This window comes from Rosa rugosa, chromosome 1 (genome assembly GCF_958449725.1).
Source record: "Rosa rugosa chromosome 1, drRosRugo1.1, whole genome shotgun sequence".
NCBI classification, from domain to species: Eukaryota; Viridiplantae; Streptophyta; class Magnoliopsida; order Rosales; family Rosaceae; genus Rosa; species Rosa rugosa.
The window spans coordinates 67,732,516-67,747,436 of NC_084820.1; the positions used below are offsets into that span (position 1 = coordinate 67,732,516).

The 14,921-nt window shown below is 37.6% G+C and overlaps 3 protein-coding genes across 5 annotated transcripts; 1 reads left to right on the plus strand and 2 right to left on the minus strand.

Annotated features, from left to right (window-relative positions):
* Positions 1 to 1,788: 1,788 nt before the first annotated feature.
* Positions 1,789 to 4,096, plus strand: LOC133726343 (glucan endo-1,3-beta-D-glucosidase 1-like). Its single transcript, XM_062153872.1, has one exon. The coding sequence runs from the start codon at positions 1,835 to 1,837 to the stop codon at positions 3,920 to 3,922; it is 2,088 nt and encodes a 695-aa protein (XP_062009856.1). The 5' UTR covers positions 1,789 to 1,834; the 3' UTR covers positions 3,923 to 4,096.
* A 148-nt stretch (positions 4,097 to 4,244) lies between these two features.
* LOC133726349 (ethylene-responsive transcription factor ERN1-like) lies at positions 4,245 to 5,885 on the minus strand. The gene has a single exon (XM_062153878.1). It carries the CDS (start codon positions 5,646 to 5,648, stop codon positions 4,389 to 4,391), a length of 1,260 nt encoding a protein of 419 aa, XP_062009862.1. The 5' UTR covers positions 5,649 to 5,885; the 3' UTR covers positions 4,245 to 4,388.
* A 2,377-nt stretch (positions 5,886 to 8,262) lies between these two features.
* On the minus strand, positions 8,263 to 14,765 carry LOC133726339 (CSC1-like protein HYP1). 3 transcript variants are annotated; one of them, XM_062153868.1, is made up of 11 exons: positions 14,096 to 14,765; positions 13,854 to 14,006; positions 13,183 to 13,246; positions 12,871 to 13,080; positions 12,493 to 12,672; positions 11,809 to 12,107; positions 11,449 to 11,725; positions 10,715 to 10,990; positions 9,971 to 10,204; positions 9,390 to 9,549; positions 8,263 to 8,882 (listed from the first exon to the last, which is right to left on the minus strand). In XM_062153868.1, exons 1-10 carry the CDS (start codon positions 14,377 to 14,379, stop codon positions 9,391 to 9,393), a joined length of 2,136 nt encoding a protein of 711 aa, XP_062009852.1. In that variant the 5' UTR covers positions 14,380 to 14,765; the 3' UTR covers positions 8,263 to 8,882; position 9,390. The 3 variants fall into 3 exon arrangements, with proteins under 3 accessions (XP_062009852.1, XP_062009851.1, XP_062009849.1); XM_062153867.1 differs by lacking the exon at positions 8,263 to 8,882 and adding an exon at positions 8,907 to 9,126 and having other exon boundaries at positions 14,096 to 14,764; XM_062153865.1 differs by lacking the exon at positions 8,263 to 8,882 and having other exon boundaries at positions 9,141 to 9,549; positions 14,096 to 14,764.
* Between the last annotated feature and the right edge of the window lie 156 nt (positions 14,766 to 14,921).

Sequence of the window (14,921 nt, forward strand, 5' to 3'; positions counted from 1 at the left end):
AATATAAGAAAAAATTATTTTATTTATTAAATTCTTATTGGGGATTTGGGGCGGGTTTGGAGGCTTAGGGGGGTGTATTCAATTCAGATTTTAAAAGACTTTGTTTGAGTTTTTATAATCCATGGATTTACTTAATCCACGGATTGTTTAAATTCTATATGGACTCTGATTAATTCTAATGGATTGATTTACTAGTATTTGTTTAGATTTTACAAATCCTTATGATGTTTTTGGTAGGTTAATTTTTTTTTTCTTCTTCTTCTTTAATTAAGCAATGGATGTATGGATCCAACTATAATGCTATATCAATGACAAGAAAGTATGACAATCTACCATTCTTTATGTTGTGTATATTGATATATGAACAATAAGAGAAAACTAACCAGCCAAAATGTTACACAAAAAATAAAGTAGTAAACTAATGACATAATTTATTTCATATCTAATTTACAAAAGAATCATGTGTGTATGTATCATCTTAATAATACCATTGAAAGTGAGCTTCATTAGCTAGAAGGATTAAGGCTTCTAGAGCTACAGTGATAAAAATAAAATAAAAAATTATTAGATGAGAGCAGAGGTAGAGGAAGATAATGGGAAAATAGGTCTAAGACAAAATGGATGAGTGTCACCTATTGAGACTTGCTTTTTTTTTTTTTTTTTTTTTGGGTGAAGAGGTTCTTCATTTTTTGAGTGAGAAAGAATCCATCAAAATCTTTTGGGAAGTGGTTGGATTGTTTTTGAGTTTTGATATGTATAAAAAGCACTATAAAATCCTCAAAAATCCAGCATTTAATGAAATCCTTAAAAATCCGTATACTTTTGAATATCAGCAGATTTGAATGGATAATTTTAAATCTTAATTGAATACATCAAGATTTTAAATGACTGTTTAAAATCTCAGTTGAATACCCATAGACTTCTAAAATACAAAAAAATCTTGTAGACTCTTAATTGAATACACCCCCCTTAGTCCCCAGTGGGGATGGGGACGGGGAATCCCCAATATATTTTTATTGGGGATTTGGGCAGGGATGGGGTTAGAGAATGACCTCGGGGATGGGGATGGTATTGTGATCCCCATCCCCAACACAATACCATCCCCAACCCGCCCCATTGCCATATCCCTATTCTCCAATAAATGTGCAAGTCATAATATGTACCAAGTAATCATATGTCTATGGCAGTTGTACTACGCTATGTACATTCATTGGAGATGCATGCGCTATTGATCTTATGGCACATACCAATTTATATTTATGTTATTCACTCGTACGTACTGCATAACATACCTATTTACTAATGTTTATGGAAGTTTGGTAAAAAGATATCGCAAATCTTTATTCTAATGTAATTAAGGATCAACCTTACTGATCTTTAGTCATTAACCTTCAGAATTAATCAGGTAGGTACAATTCTTATGGAAGTTTAGTAAAAAGATATGGCAGAGATCTTTTGTTTCTAAGGTTTAACCTTTCTGATCTCTAATCATTATAACTTCAGAATTAATCAAGTATGTAATCACCTATAATTAACTTGTTTAATATAGAAAAAAAAAGGTTGTCGAACTAAATTCCAAACTCAGAGCAGTGATTGGAACCTAGTCGTGATTTCAGACGAGCAACCCACCAAAACATTTCTACTTACCAAAAAAAGGTCACCGTTACCTCAAACGAGGTTTTACCGCCATTTTCTCCTATAAGCTCTCGGAATCCTAATTGATTTCCTTTCTCTCCACAATCACCATAAGAGGCTAGCAAGCACCAAACAACCTTGCTATATTATTTAAACGGCATTGGAGAACCATCATTCACAAACCACAAGCACATTCTCAATGGCTTCCAATAATATGACTTTGATGACATTCTTCCTCATCATCTCCCTCGCTTTTTTCATCCTCCCTCAAACCCAAGCCAGAGTACTACTGTCCGAAACGCAAGCAACTCCGGCCACCGGCTTCCTCTTTCCGAAAGCTGAGTCCACAGTTCTCCCTGACCCTTCACCATTCTTTGCCCCAAGCCTCCTCCAAACCCCACTCCCCACAAACTCTTTCTTCCAAAACTTTGTACTCAACAATGGCGACCAGCCCGAATATTTCCACCCCTACCATTTCAGATCCTCCAACTCCTCCCTCTCTCTCTCCTACCCGACTCGCCTTGCCACCTCCGCTTCCATATCCCAGAACTTCACCCCTGAACTCACCATCTCCGCCACCCAAAACAACCAAGAACGCCATGTAGTCTCTTCCTTCAGTGACCTCGGCGTCACTCTAGACTTCCCCTCCTCCAATCTCCGCTTCTTCCTCGTCAAGGGAAGCCCCTACTTGACATGCAATGTGTCTAATCCCACCGCGCTTTCCATCTCCACCGCTAGTTCAATCACTTCTTTGTTTCCAAACGCTCAACGCAACAAGTACACATTAAAGCTCGACAACAGTCAGACAATGCTGGTGTACTCGTCCTCTCCGATTGGTCTCACCATCAGCAACCCATCACTGATCACTTCCGACGCATTCACCGGGGTTATAAGGGTTGCATTGTTGCCGCCGGGCTCTCAAGATCTCGAGGCAGTTCTAGACCAGTTCAGTTCTTCTTACCCGGTTTCGGGCGAGGCAGTGTTCACAGGGCCGTTTACATTGGAGTATAGATGGGTGAAAGAAGGAAATGGAGATTTGCTTATGCTAGCTCATCCTCTCCATCAACAACTTCTGTCTGTTCAGGACAGTAATGCCACTGTTCTTGACTATCTCAAGTACAGAAGCATTGATGGTGATCTCCTAGGCATTGTGGGAAACTCTTGGGTGTTGAAAACACAGCCTATTCCAGTCTCTTGGCATTCGATTACAGGTGTCAAGGACTTAGTACAGGCATTACCTGAAATAAAAGCCGCTCTTTCTGGTGACGTTCAGGCTCTAATTTCGACACCAGTATCAACAACAGCTTCTTATGAATATGGAAAATTGATTGCCAAGGCGGCAAGGCTGGCTTTGATTGGTGAAGAGGTGGGTGTTAAAGATATTCCAGCCATTACAAAGTTTTTGAAGGATGCAATTGAGCCATGGTTGAGTGGGACTTTCAGTGGGAATGGTTTCTTGTATGAAGGTAAATGGGGTGGACTTGTAACGAAAAATGGAGCAGTTGATAAAGGTGCAGATTACGGGTTTGGAGTGTATAATGATCACCATTTCCATCTTGGCTACTTTCTCTATGCAATTTCAGTAGTTGCAAAGCTTGATGTGGATTGGGGGATGAAGTTTAAGGATCAAGCTTATGCTCTTGCTGGGGATTTCATGAACTTAAACAGGCAGCCAGATTCAAGTTACCCGCGGTTGAGGAACTTTGATCTCTACAATTTGCATTCATGGGCTGGAGGGTTAACTGTATTTGCAGATGGACGAAATCAAGAGAGCACAAGTGAGGCAGTGAATGCTTACTACTCGGCTGCATTGATGGGGTTAGCCTATAGAGACACTAATCTCACCGACACAGCATCATTGCTTGCAGCACTGGAGATTCAGGCAGCTCAAAAGTGGTGGCATGTGCACCAAGGAGATAACATCTATGAGGATGTCTTCGCAAGTCAGAATAAGATCACTGGAATTGTGTGGTCTAATAAGAGGGATACCGGTCTTTGGTTTGCTTCAGCAGAGTCGAAAGAAATCAGGCTTGGAATTCAGGTGCTGCCGATTTCCCCTATCACTGAGGTCTTGTTCTCCAATGCCAGCTATGTTAGGGAGGTTGTAGATTGGACAATACCAGCTCTGAATAGGGAGGGAGTTACGGATGCATGGAGAGGGTTTGCTTATGCCTTGGAAGGGACATACAACAAGGAAGAGGCTTTGCAGAAGGTTAAAAACTTGAAAGGTTTTGATGATGGGAACTCACTTTCGAATCTCTTATGGTGGATCCACAGCAGAGGCTAGGAAGTAGAAGATTGGAGTTAGAACTAATGCTTAGATGGCTAGAAAGTAGTTTCTTAGGGCTTATGAACTTGTTTTAGGATTTGGTCAACTTAATGAAAAAGAGGTGGTAAGTTGATCACAATATAATAACCAGGGTGTTATCTGTATGTTTGTGCCGTAATATTGTAGCTTATCATGTCAAATAAATTATAAATTCAAGTGAAGCTTTGGTATGATTCATGCATGGAAATCATTCTTTACCACTATTTTCTACTGATGCATATGAATATTCCAAACATGACCCGGAAATAATTGATAAAGAGAAGCACAATTACTTCATTGCTTGAATCGAAAGCTTAAATTACACTTCATTATTTCTTTGACATTCATTACAATTGCAAAGAATCAATAATGGTGAATTCCAGATGTTGTGGAACATATTAATTAGAGCATGAATTTGTTAAAAACTAAAGGTAAAGGTTCTTAATCAATTAGTAGACAAAAAGCAGATAGGCTGAAGATCAAGTGAGCTCCAAAGTGACAACTCACCATCACCATTCACAGCACTCAGAGAAGAAAAAGAAGAAGAGGAAGAAGAAGACCCCATATCAGTTGATCTCTGCTGGTTCTCCTCTTCTTTCTTTCCTTCATATTCTTGTTTGGCTGGAGCTTCCTCTTTGTTTTTATTACTGCAGGCCCTCTGCAGGTCAGATATTCCCCTCATTCTCGTGTTTCCTGTTGTCGAAGATCCAATCTTTAACTTTAAGCATTCGGGTATGCCATTGAAGGCATAGAGAGAAGCAGAGAATTTCCTCTCATATTTCATTCTCTTCATGGCTGCTCTTAGCATAGACGGCTCATCTGCATAGGTCTCCGGCTCCACTGCCTCTTCTATCTCTTCAGCAATCTCGAAAGGAGAAGGAGAGTAGTAGTCTGATGATCCAATATCATCCACAAATTGGAAGTCTATGGCACCCACTTGACCATTCACTTCTTCTTCTTCCGCATCTTCCTCTGATCCACCTACAAAATTTGCATCCCCGCCGCTATAAGTAATCTCTGCCACTTCACTCAAATTCCCATAGTCCATTTGTTGTTCAGCTTCTCTTGTAGTGGTGTACTCTTCCTTTTCAGTCAAGCAGGACTCAAAGCTCGATGTCATGTAGTCGATGCTACTTGCACTAATCTCAGGGATGTTGTCATTGTTGCTTGTGATGTAATCTTCTGGATCATTAAGGAAATCAGTGTATTGGTTTTCCGAGAACTCTGCTGCAGCTTCTTCCTGATACTGCTTTTGTTGGTGGTTAACAGGCAAAGGAGCAGCAGATGGAGTAGAACAAGAGGTGTTGTTGTTCCTTGCTTTGAGCCTCTGGAGAAGAAGGTTTGTGATCTTTGAGGGAAGTGCTGGAGTTGAAGATGGTGATGGGGAGCAAGGCCAGAAATTTGTTCTAGTATTGGCACCGCGGAGCAAGCAAGCAGCCTCATCATAGGCCCTGGCTGCTTCCTCAGCTGTGTCAAATGTCCCCAACCACACCCTTATCTTCTGAATTGTGTCCTTAATCTCTGCCACCCATCTTCCGGAGGGTCTTTGGCGAACACCAACAAAACGCTTTCGAGCTCTTCTTGCTGCTCCTCCGAGTGCTGCAGCAGCTGAGGCTTCCTTCACCATCTCATCCCAAGCCATGGTTCCCTCAATGCAACTTTTGGTCTCTTCCACTCCTTCATTAACTTTTCTCTTCCTTGCCATATAGTCTAATGTCTTTTGTGATGTTATGTTTAGTTTCTAGGCTTTTGTGTACTTGCAAGTAATTTACTTGAAGCTGAAGGTTTGAGATGCTTTTGTGAGATCTGGCTTCTGTTGGCATGTGAATTTATATGTAGGGAATGGAAGATCTTGTCAAATGATTGGGGAGGGTTGAACTGGTCTTACTTGTTCTTATGTCTTTGTTTCTGGTAGCTCCAGCCTCAATCTAAACCAGATGGAGGTTTCTTTCTGTTTTGGAAAAGAAAAGCATACTTAATGGCACATTTGACGTAGCCAAAGATGCCGATATCTCTCTAGTTTCTTCTGTTACATTATTTAAACATCATGTCAATTCATTATTGGGAATTGTAGGCTTGAATGGGTCATATCTCATTTTTCTGAATATATATCACTGAAATATGTTTAAGCCAAGGAGATAGAAGCAGAGATGTAATCTTTGTAGAGAAAGGGACTAATTGTACTGAAGCAAACATAAATGATTAGCAAAGCAACCAAAATGATCTCCAAGAAGAACAAATGGAGGCTAATTAGCCAATACATACTATATAATCATTTTCCATACCAGTACATAGTTTCTAATAAATGGGATATCTCAGAAATTTACTCATCACAATTCAACTGAGACAATTTACCAAGTTGGACACTTCTTCACTACATTGAAATAGCCCTAATCCAACTTTTTCAAATTGATCAGGATTAATATTTTTTACTGCTATTCGGTCTATTCTAATACTCAAAGACAATCATTCTTTACAATGAGACTAGTCACTCTCAGAAAAGGTACATTTGAACTTAAGCTGATAATATATTCTCTAAAACAATGGGATTCCATCAAATACCAACAGCACTACTTTTCTGAGTACTTGTTTTGGCGATAGTTTCAATTTTCTGTTCTATCCCTAATCAAAACAAAACCAGAGGATCTATATTTTTCATCTGTTATAAGACAAATTATGCCAGTAATTTCCACTTAAAAAGACAAACACAGTAATACAGCCACAAGAATTATGGAATTTATGGGGCAAAATATTTTTCATCTGTGATGTGACTCGTGAAATACCGCGTGGTATGTCACTCTCATAGCCAAAATGATAACTAATAAGGTCAGTTTGGCTGCTTTGGATTGTTAACCATACAATAATTAACTTAACTCCCCTAATAACCTTATTAATTATTATCATTTTGATGACCAAAGTTAAAAAGACGGTTTCTCCAAAGCCTCCTCAACAATGAGCATGTCAAACATCATAGAAAATATTTAATTATATGATTAAGTTATGTATTATCATCTTATTATATGGTGTGTAATAATTTATTTATTTCATTATCTTTAATACGGTTTAGGTCACTCATCATGCTTTGTAACATGACATTGTTGGACTTTCCTCAACTAGTATCTATAAGATGGTAAATAGTGGAGATCTTCTAATGAGGATAATTAAAATGAGGATTTCATGAGAACTTTATCAACTGTTAAATGTTTAGATATTCGTGTGTAGATCATTTATGCAAATTTTCAACCAAATTGAAAATCCTTACGGCGTTCATAATTGTGATTTATCATTTATGAATATGAACGGTTCAGGTTTAGCAGATTTGGTTTATCCATTAATTTCATCCAGTTCGGTACCTCACTGATTAGCAATTTGGAATTGATCTACTCATACATGCATACAGAAACATCTAAAGATTGATTTGTGATAATGTCATTGAAAAGTGAGTCCCCTAAATCATTGATTAGAAAGTTCTCATTAGAAGCTCTCCCGTAAATAGTGATTTGTTATGTGATGGGATTTGTTGGTTGGTAATTACTTATGGAAAATTCTACAATGTGTTAACGTATGACATGCATACATTGCCTTAAAAGTGGTAAAATGAGTCCTCAAAATAGTAATATTAGTCCTCAAAGTGGTAACATGAGTCCTTAAAGTGATAAATTTTCTTAGTTACCACATGAGTCCTCAAACTAGTAATATTAGTCCTCAAAGTGGTAACATAAGTCCTTAAAGTGGTAAATTTTCTTAGTTTACCATATGAGTCCTCAAAATAGTAATATTAGTCCTCAAAGTGGTAACATGAGTCCTTAAAGTGGTAAAAATAGTTGATGTATGAGAAATGTTAACATACCATAGCTTTACCCATTACTTATATCTTAAACTTAGAGATGCAATGGGGGGATTTCTTTGCAGAATGAAGACTTCTAATTAGCCAATTTACTTTGATGCATTTACTTCGAGCCTTTTTGAGATATTTATTCAAACATCTTTCTGTAATTTTATTTTATCAGTCTTTTTCAACATTGTAGCACACATTTTGCGCCTACACTTGCGTAAAAGAAACCTTACTAAAGATTTTCTTGACTACATAACAAATTTAAAGGAAGAAGGCCGCGATCACCTCTACTGGAACACTGCCCCCAATGTTACAATATTACGATGATTGATGTTTTCTATTTGATATCATGATGAATACTATTGATTGATTATCAGATTTTTCTTATATTAGGACATTAAGATGATGATCACTTTGGATCAAACCAATTATTAACTATGTTAGGAAACGTCTGATAGTGACATCTTTTGAAGGACAACTTAGGTAGATCCGTAGAACACACCATTGATTGGACTTAAAAACGAAGTTAGATTGAACACACCATTGAAGAAGATTACAAAATCCACACAGAAAAAAACAAGAAGAAAAACCAAGATAAACGGGTAGCAATTCTGGGGCTGCACGGTGCCATAAACAAAACAAGTCCTAGAACCGAATCTTTATAAGTTCACACTAGTTTAATCAATCTTTTGCCACTTTGGAGCTCACCATTAAAACATTGATATGTAAATTAGAAACTTTTAACCACAAAACTTATAATATGTACAACGGTCTGGCCAAGAAATAACAACACTTCATCAATATGAACATTTTCTTCATTGTTCTGCATTTTTTTATGGAGAAGAAAAACAAAGATTAGACTTATGCACTTTTAGCTGATGCTGAAATCTGAGTGTGATGTTTGCATGGAAAGGGCGCTCTGATTGCGTCAGGGTAAACCAGAATTTGATGATCCTAAGAGAAAATGTCAGAAGCCCTTTGTTGTTGCTCCACGTGGAGATCGAAAACTAAGCCAAAGTCTCTTTCTCTTACGAATTCCAATCAAACAACTGAGCCACATGGTGTCAGCATGAATCACACATTTGCTCAATTATCATATGTTGGCTGCTAGTCCCCAACACCCAGAAAAGAAGGAAATGACTGTGATATAAAAATAGGTATGGTTGACAAATATGTCAAGGTTTATTATTCTTGAAAACGAAAATAAAAAAGAAAGAAAGGGTCTAATTCAATTGAGATTCCTGTCTCCATAAGATAGAGATGGAATGGTTCCAAGAATTTTTGCAGAAGAGGTGTGCTTTCAAAGACAGGTGTAGCTTCAGTATCAACATCTTTTTTAAAGTTTCAGCTGTTTGGAAACCAAAACCGTAAGTTAGTTAGTTAGTTGCCTATGTGATTATAAGAGTATTTTATACATTGTTAATAAAATTCATGTCTATAATACAGCAGTAAGAAACTAAGAATGAACAAATCAAAGACAAATGGTCACTGGAAAACAAGCCTAACACACAGATTACAGATCATATACTTATTCTACAAGAACACAGAGACACAGGGAGTTATTTATTGGTTTTTTGTTGTCAGTATGGCGAAAGAAGACAGATTGCTTACTTCAGACTTCAGCGGGAAGAAGTGGAGAGTTGTGATCATCGGTGCTTCTTCGATGTCGGATTGGCATCAAAACTGGATCCTTATACGCAGTGCTTAATTTATCATAAAATGCATCCATTGAAGGATCACTCTGGTCTTCTTTATCTTTCCTTACCAAACACTGCATAAATACAGTAAAGAAACCCTTAGCCAATGAGATAGAACAGAAGATCAAGGGTCCATTTGACGGTGCTTTTAGGAAGTGTTCTTTACTCGCTACCACATTTGTGGGAAGCACTTCACAAAGATGTGTCACGTTTTTGTGAAAAAAAAACAAAAAAGTTAACAGTAAAAGTGCTTCTTAGAAATGCACTTGAAAGCATTTAGGTGCTTTTCAAAGAAGTGCTCCACTTATAACCATTTCGGACAAACGCGATAAAACCACTTTCAGAAAGTTTTCAAGCTTTAGAAGCGATTAGCACTGTCAAATGGGCCCCACATCTTCTTAGTTTAAGATATAACCTAAGCAGAGTTGTAATGTTAGCTAATTTAAATCTTTTGGAATCTAAAAGAATAAGTTGATAGCAGTGGTTCAGACATACCTCAACAGGATATGATTTGAATATCGGTAGAAATCGTTTGCGGCAGTACTCATTGAAAAGAAGAGTGAGAATTGGAAGAGGAATCATCAAACTAGAAGCTAAGGGAAGCTTTTTAATCCCAAATAGTCCAATCGCAATGATGTGCATAAGTACCAGGGAAAATATTGTTGAATTGTGCACTATAGGCCAGAATTTTCCACCAGTTTCATACTTGGGTGCATATACATTCAATAGCTGTTCAAATTTGTTTACCAAAAAGTATCAGTAAATTTAATAACCAAAAATAGGTGATAAAAATGAATTATACAAAAAAAAAAAAAAATCCACAAAACTATACAATTTAGATGGTATAGAGCATGAAATAAGGTGGTTGAACTCAAACCAGGTTAATGTTTAAGTCAAGCAGATCAATCAATATGAAAAGGTGGATATTAAATTTAAAATGAGATGATGCAAATTTGTGAAATAAGTTCAGACAATAAAGGTGTGAGCATGGACTTGCTTCTTGTTAACCTTTAAAGAAGCATTAATTCACCAAGGGAGATGATATTCACACAACCTTTTGTGTTAGAAACTACTAATCACATACCCTTTTGTGAATTAATTAGAACACAAATGGGTGTCAAATAGGTGATCTAATCTACAAAACTACGATTGTAATAAACGGGCCATTTTACCCAATATGTTTTTAGATATGATACAATATATCAAGTAAAAGAGATAAGAGAAAAGTTTTCAACGGACCTGGTTGCGGTAGATTAGGTATCCCATACAACAGTAAACCAGAAGGAAAGGTAGAATTAATGGAGCCAGAAAGAAGTATGTTATTCCAAGGACTCCAAAAAATAGAATTCTAGGAATTTCACTGTGGTATGAAATTGAAGGAACCTCAAATTCATCACTATCTTTTCCTGAAAATAGTCTTTTTATCATACTGAAAATCAGGGGGGTCATGCGGAAGAGTTCTGATGATACACTGGTCCATCCAGATGTCACAACATATGCAATGAAGAATGATGCCTGCATCAAAAATAAAGAATCTATATGAAACCTTGGATCATGGTTTATGATATAAACAAATGGTTTCAAAAGTTTGAATTCTAACATTTAAGCCAAATATCAGGTTCCTAAGATATGGACACAAGCAAACACAGTTAAACAGATGTTTTATTGACAACAGAATGTCTTATGAGTTATGACATACATACACTCTTAAGAACATAAGTATTATCCAAAATCAGTATCGGAACAAGTTTTAGGTAGGAAGAAAATTTTACCAGCAAGTAGTTACCAACAAAATCACATCCTATTGACTGGGACCTTTAAAAAATTTGAATTGTCTTTATAGGGAATTAAATTTAAGAACAGGCAAAACAATGGTATACAGTGAGTCATGAAGTTTCAAAAGGCTTCTCAAACCTCCATATGATTATTTCAAAAAGATAAAGTACAAACTAATATTGTGGATGTATTTTCACCTGTGCTGGAACAGCATCAGCAAGTAGCCCAGGAATCTTTTTGGGCTCAAGAAGGATATCGACTCGATAGAGAGCTGTTCCTGATAGTACATTTGCAAAGAAAATGTTCCATATAGTAAACCACAACATCTTCGTGCATGCACCTTTTTGTATCTGGCTGAAAGAGATGTATCCTTCCATGGATGACAACACTATCATGATGGGTGGCACAAAAGAAAGGAACAACTGAAGAATAAGACTTGGAAGATATCCAGTTATGACTTGACTGACAACTGTTCTGCAAATAAAGAAATTGTATGATTCAGCATCATGGAATAAATCAGAGAGTCAATTTTTAAAAGTTGTAGATTCCACACTTACAAACTCAGTATGCTTTTGAGAAAAGGAAACCAGGTTTCTAACTGTGCAAGATTAGCAAGGCCTTGCACGATTGCAACCGGAATGAGGAATAGAATCGTAAGAGCAGCACATGCAACCACCACCACCAGCTTGAAGACCCATCTTTTTATAAAAGATGAAGAAAAGAAGGGCCAATGAACGTCCTGAGGCTCAGGAGCGCTCTCTGTGACCCACTCTGTGGGATTTGTTCCTTGTTGAATGTGTACAGCTATTGCAGCAGCAAGCCGGGACTTGAACGACACAAAGGCAGCTGAAACTTCCTGTTATTGTTTGTTTTCGCATCATGGAACAATTGACTACATCAATCCAAGGTCAGATCAATCAAACAATTAGACTTATCAATTAGAAGTAAACTTCTATCTTCCTAAACTTGCTGATATGTCTGTTAGAAATCAGAAAATGTCACATGTTTGCTCATACATTCACCTACTAAGAAGTATTAAACAACAAATATGAGGACGAGTGTGTCTGTGTGTGTTACTCATCTCTAACGATCTTTCCTAAATAATTTTATTTTACATCTATATGTCAATTTTGAAAATTAAAAATAAAAGTAAAAGAAAAGAAAAGAAAACAAAAAACATCTACATCTACGAATGATTATTGTCAAAATCTCCTTAATTAAGAACAAGAATACCACCCAACCTTTCCTGCCAACGATGATTGCTCTAATCTAACAGTATCGTCTAAATCATCCAATTTCTTTCCATAGTGATCCAACACATCGACTTTGCGTCCAAAAAGCCCATCACGCTTGAATCTTTGCTGTGGATCCTTTTCTGACTTTAGACGGGCAAGCGTTCTGTATACCTTGTCTGCATCACTCTAGAAAGAAGGAAAAAGTTATGAGTCTTTGCCGAAGATGTTATATAACAGAAAGTCTTAACTGGAACAACTTTATTATAAATTACAAATTTGTTTGATGCCTTCCTTCTGATGGTAAGAAACTAACAACAAACACAGAAATTACAAAAATCCCCAAGCCTTCAAAAATAACTATGAAATTATCACGCTGAGGCTTACAGTGAGACGTTGGAGTTTGCTAGTTCGACGAACCAACAAGTGTGAAAGATAAGTAGAAGAGTAATATTCTGTAAAGAATTTTTCAACAGTTTCACTGCAGCTGCTCCCAGATAGGACAGGAATACCACGAACCAATACTGTGAACTGATCAGGCTGAGGTTTGGATGAATAGAAGTGAGCAATTCTTCTTGATGAGATATAGCCGTACTCCTGCATAGTAATTAAGTTGAATACTGTTGATTCTATTGTTCTAAATGAACCACCAAAATCTGATGAAACAAAGCCATAGAAAAGAAACAAAATCTGACTTACATTGTAAAGAAGATAGCAGACGACTGCACTGAAAATATATGCTGCACAAAAATGAACCCATAACCTTGGGAAACCAAAATTAACAGTCAGGGTCTCCTCATAATAGGTTTACCATATGCCTACTATAAATATGATAAACATAAATGAACTTGGAAATATCTGGCCACAACTCCATTAAGAGGAACACACTGAAGTAAAGATTAAACTAATCTGCAAGCAGGTAATTCAATATCCTCCGAGTCTATGAATGTTCAGACACAATAGGTAAGTGAAAACTCTAAGTCAGGTGCCAAACACGGAGGAACAGATCCTATTTATATTAGCTATCATAATCTGCCAGGGGGAATTAGAATATTCACCACAGACCTAAACCCAAATCTCAACCTAAGATCAAGCTGCCCTCACCTCTCATTGATCAACCAACTCTAACTTAACCGAAGGACACACCGACTTATATGGCTTATAAATGCCATAAATTTGATAGAATTGAAAGCAATAGAATGGAAATGAACACACTGGGAAACAACGTGTGGAAATATGATAGATGTTATAAATGACCCTCAACCCAGTGTAGCTAATGCAACTATCAAAACCTACAACACCTAGTGTTTAACATTACAATTTCATCTCCACAATTTTCAACCACCATCCCATAAGAACCACATACATACCAGTTTGAGCCATCATCCACATTCGAAATACTAAACGAGTCCAAAGACTTGTGGGGCAAATCCCAAAAATCCACCTCCAGCTGGGTCCCCAGAAAATTTATTGGCAGAAGAACAAAAACCCCAATAATCCCACCAAACCCAAACACCTTCAAACTGCACAAACAAACAAAAACCCAACTTCAAAAATCAAACTCAAATTCAATATATACCCTTTTAACACTACTAGTCCATCCATCACTAACCTGAAGATGAAAATGCGCATAAACACCACGGCATCCAAACTGGTGACAGACAAGAGCTGATCCTCAGAGGGCTGCCATGCCCGTTTCACCCAACCTGCAGTGGGCAACAATCTATCGAAATCGAAGCCATTTGTTTCAGCTGGTGCTCCTTTTGCAGCAACAGAGCGCGGTGCATAAACCTTGGCGTTACTGGGTTGCTTCCTCAGAACAGAGTAGAGAGTGAAGAATAGCAAACATAGACCCAGATTAATTCCTACTGAGGTTAAAAGCGCAGAGAGGATCATAGCTAAAACCCCCAGAAACCTTAAACCCCAAATGAAAAAAAAGGCTGCAAATTTCTAGTGCAGAAATGGGATTATAATCCAAAGTTGGAAACTTTGTGTTTTTTTTTTTTTTTTGGCGAAAGGAGAGTGGAACCTTTGGGCAGGGGCAACAAAGGGAATCTTATGTTTTGGGGAGCAGGAAAGGTATTTGGTACCTTTGGGGATTTCTGAAAGTAACCGACTTTCTTTGTGCGAATGACGATAATGCCCTTCCAGCCGTTTGCCTCCCGCCATGTGGCCTGTCATTGCGGATCGGGATACGGTTTAAGTTCCCTTCCTTTTCAAGTAACCCACTTGGCCCATGGCCCAAAATTTCTTCACCATTCATCTAGTGTGAAACTAGGGCTGTCAGATGGCGCCGTATGGGCTGGGCCGATTTCGGACCGAGCCAAACCAGGTTGGCCCGAAATAGTCGATAAGCCGATGTTTCGGCTCGGCTACAGTACAAGAATGGTGTATACCAAACCTCAGTATCAGCATGTTTATTAAAGTTTAGCAACCAA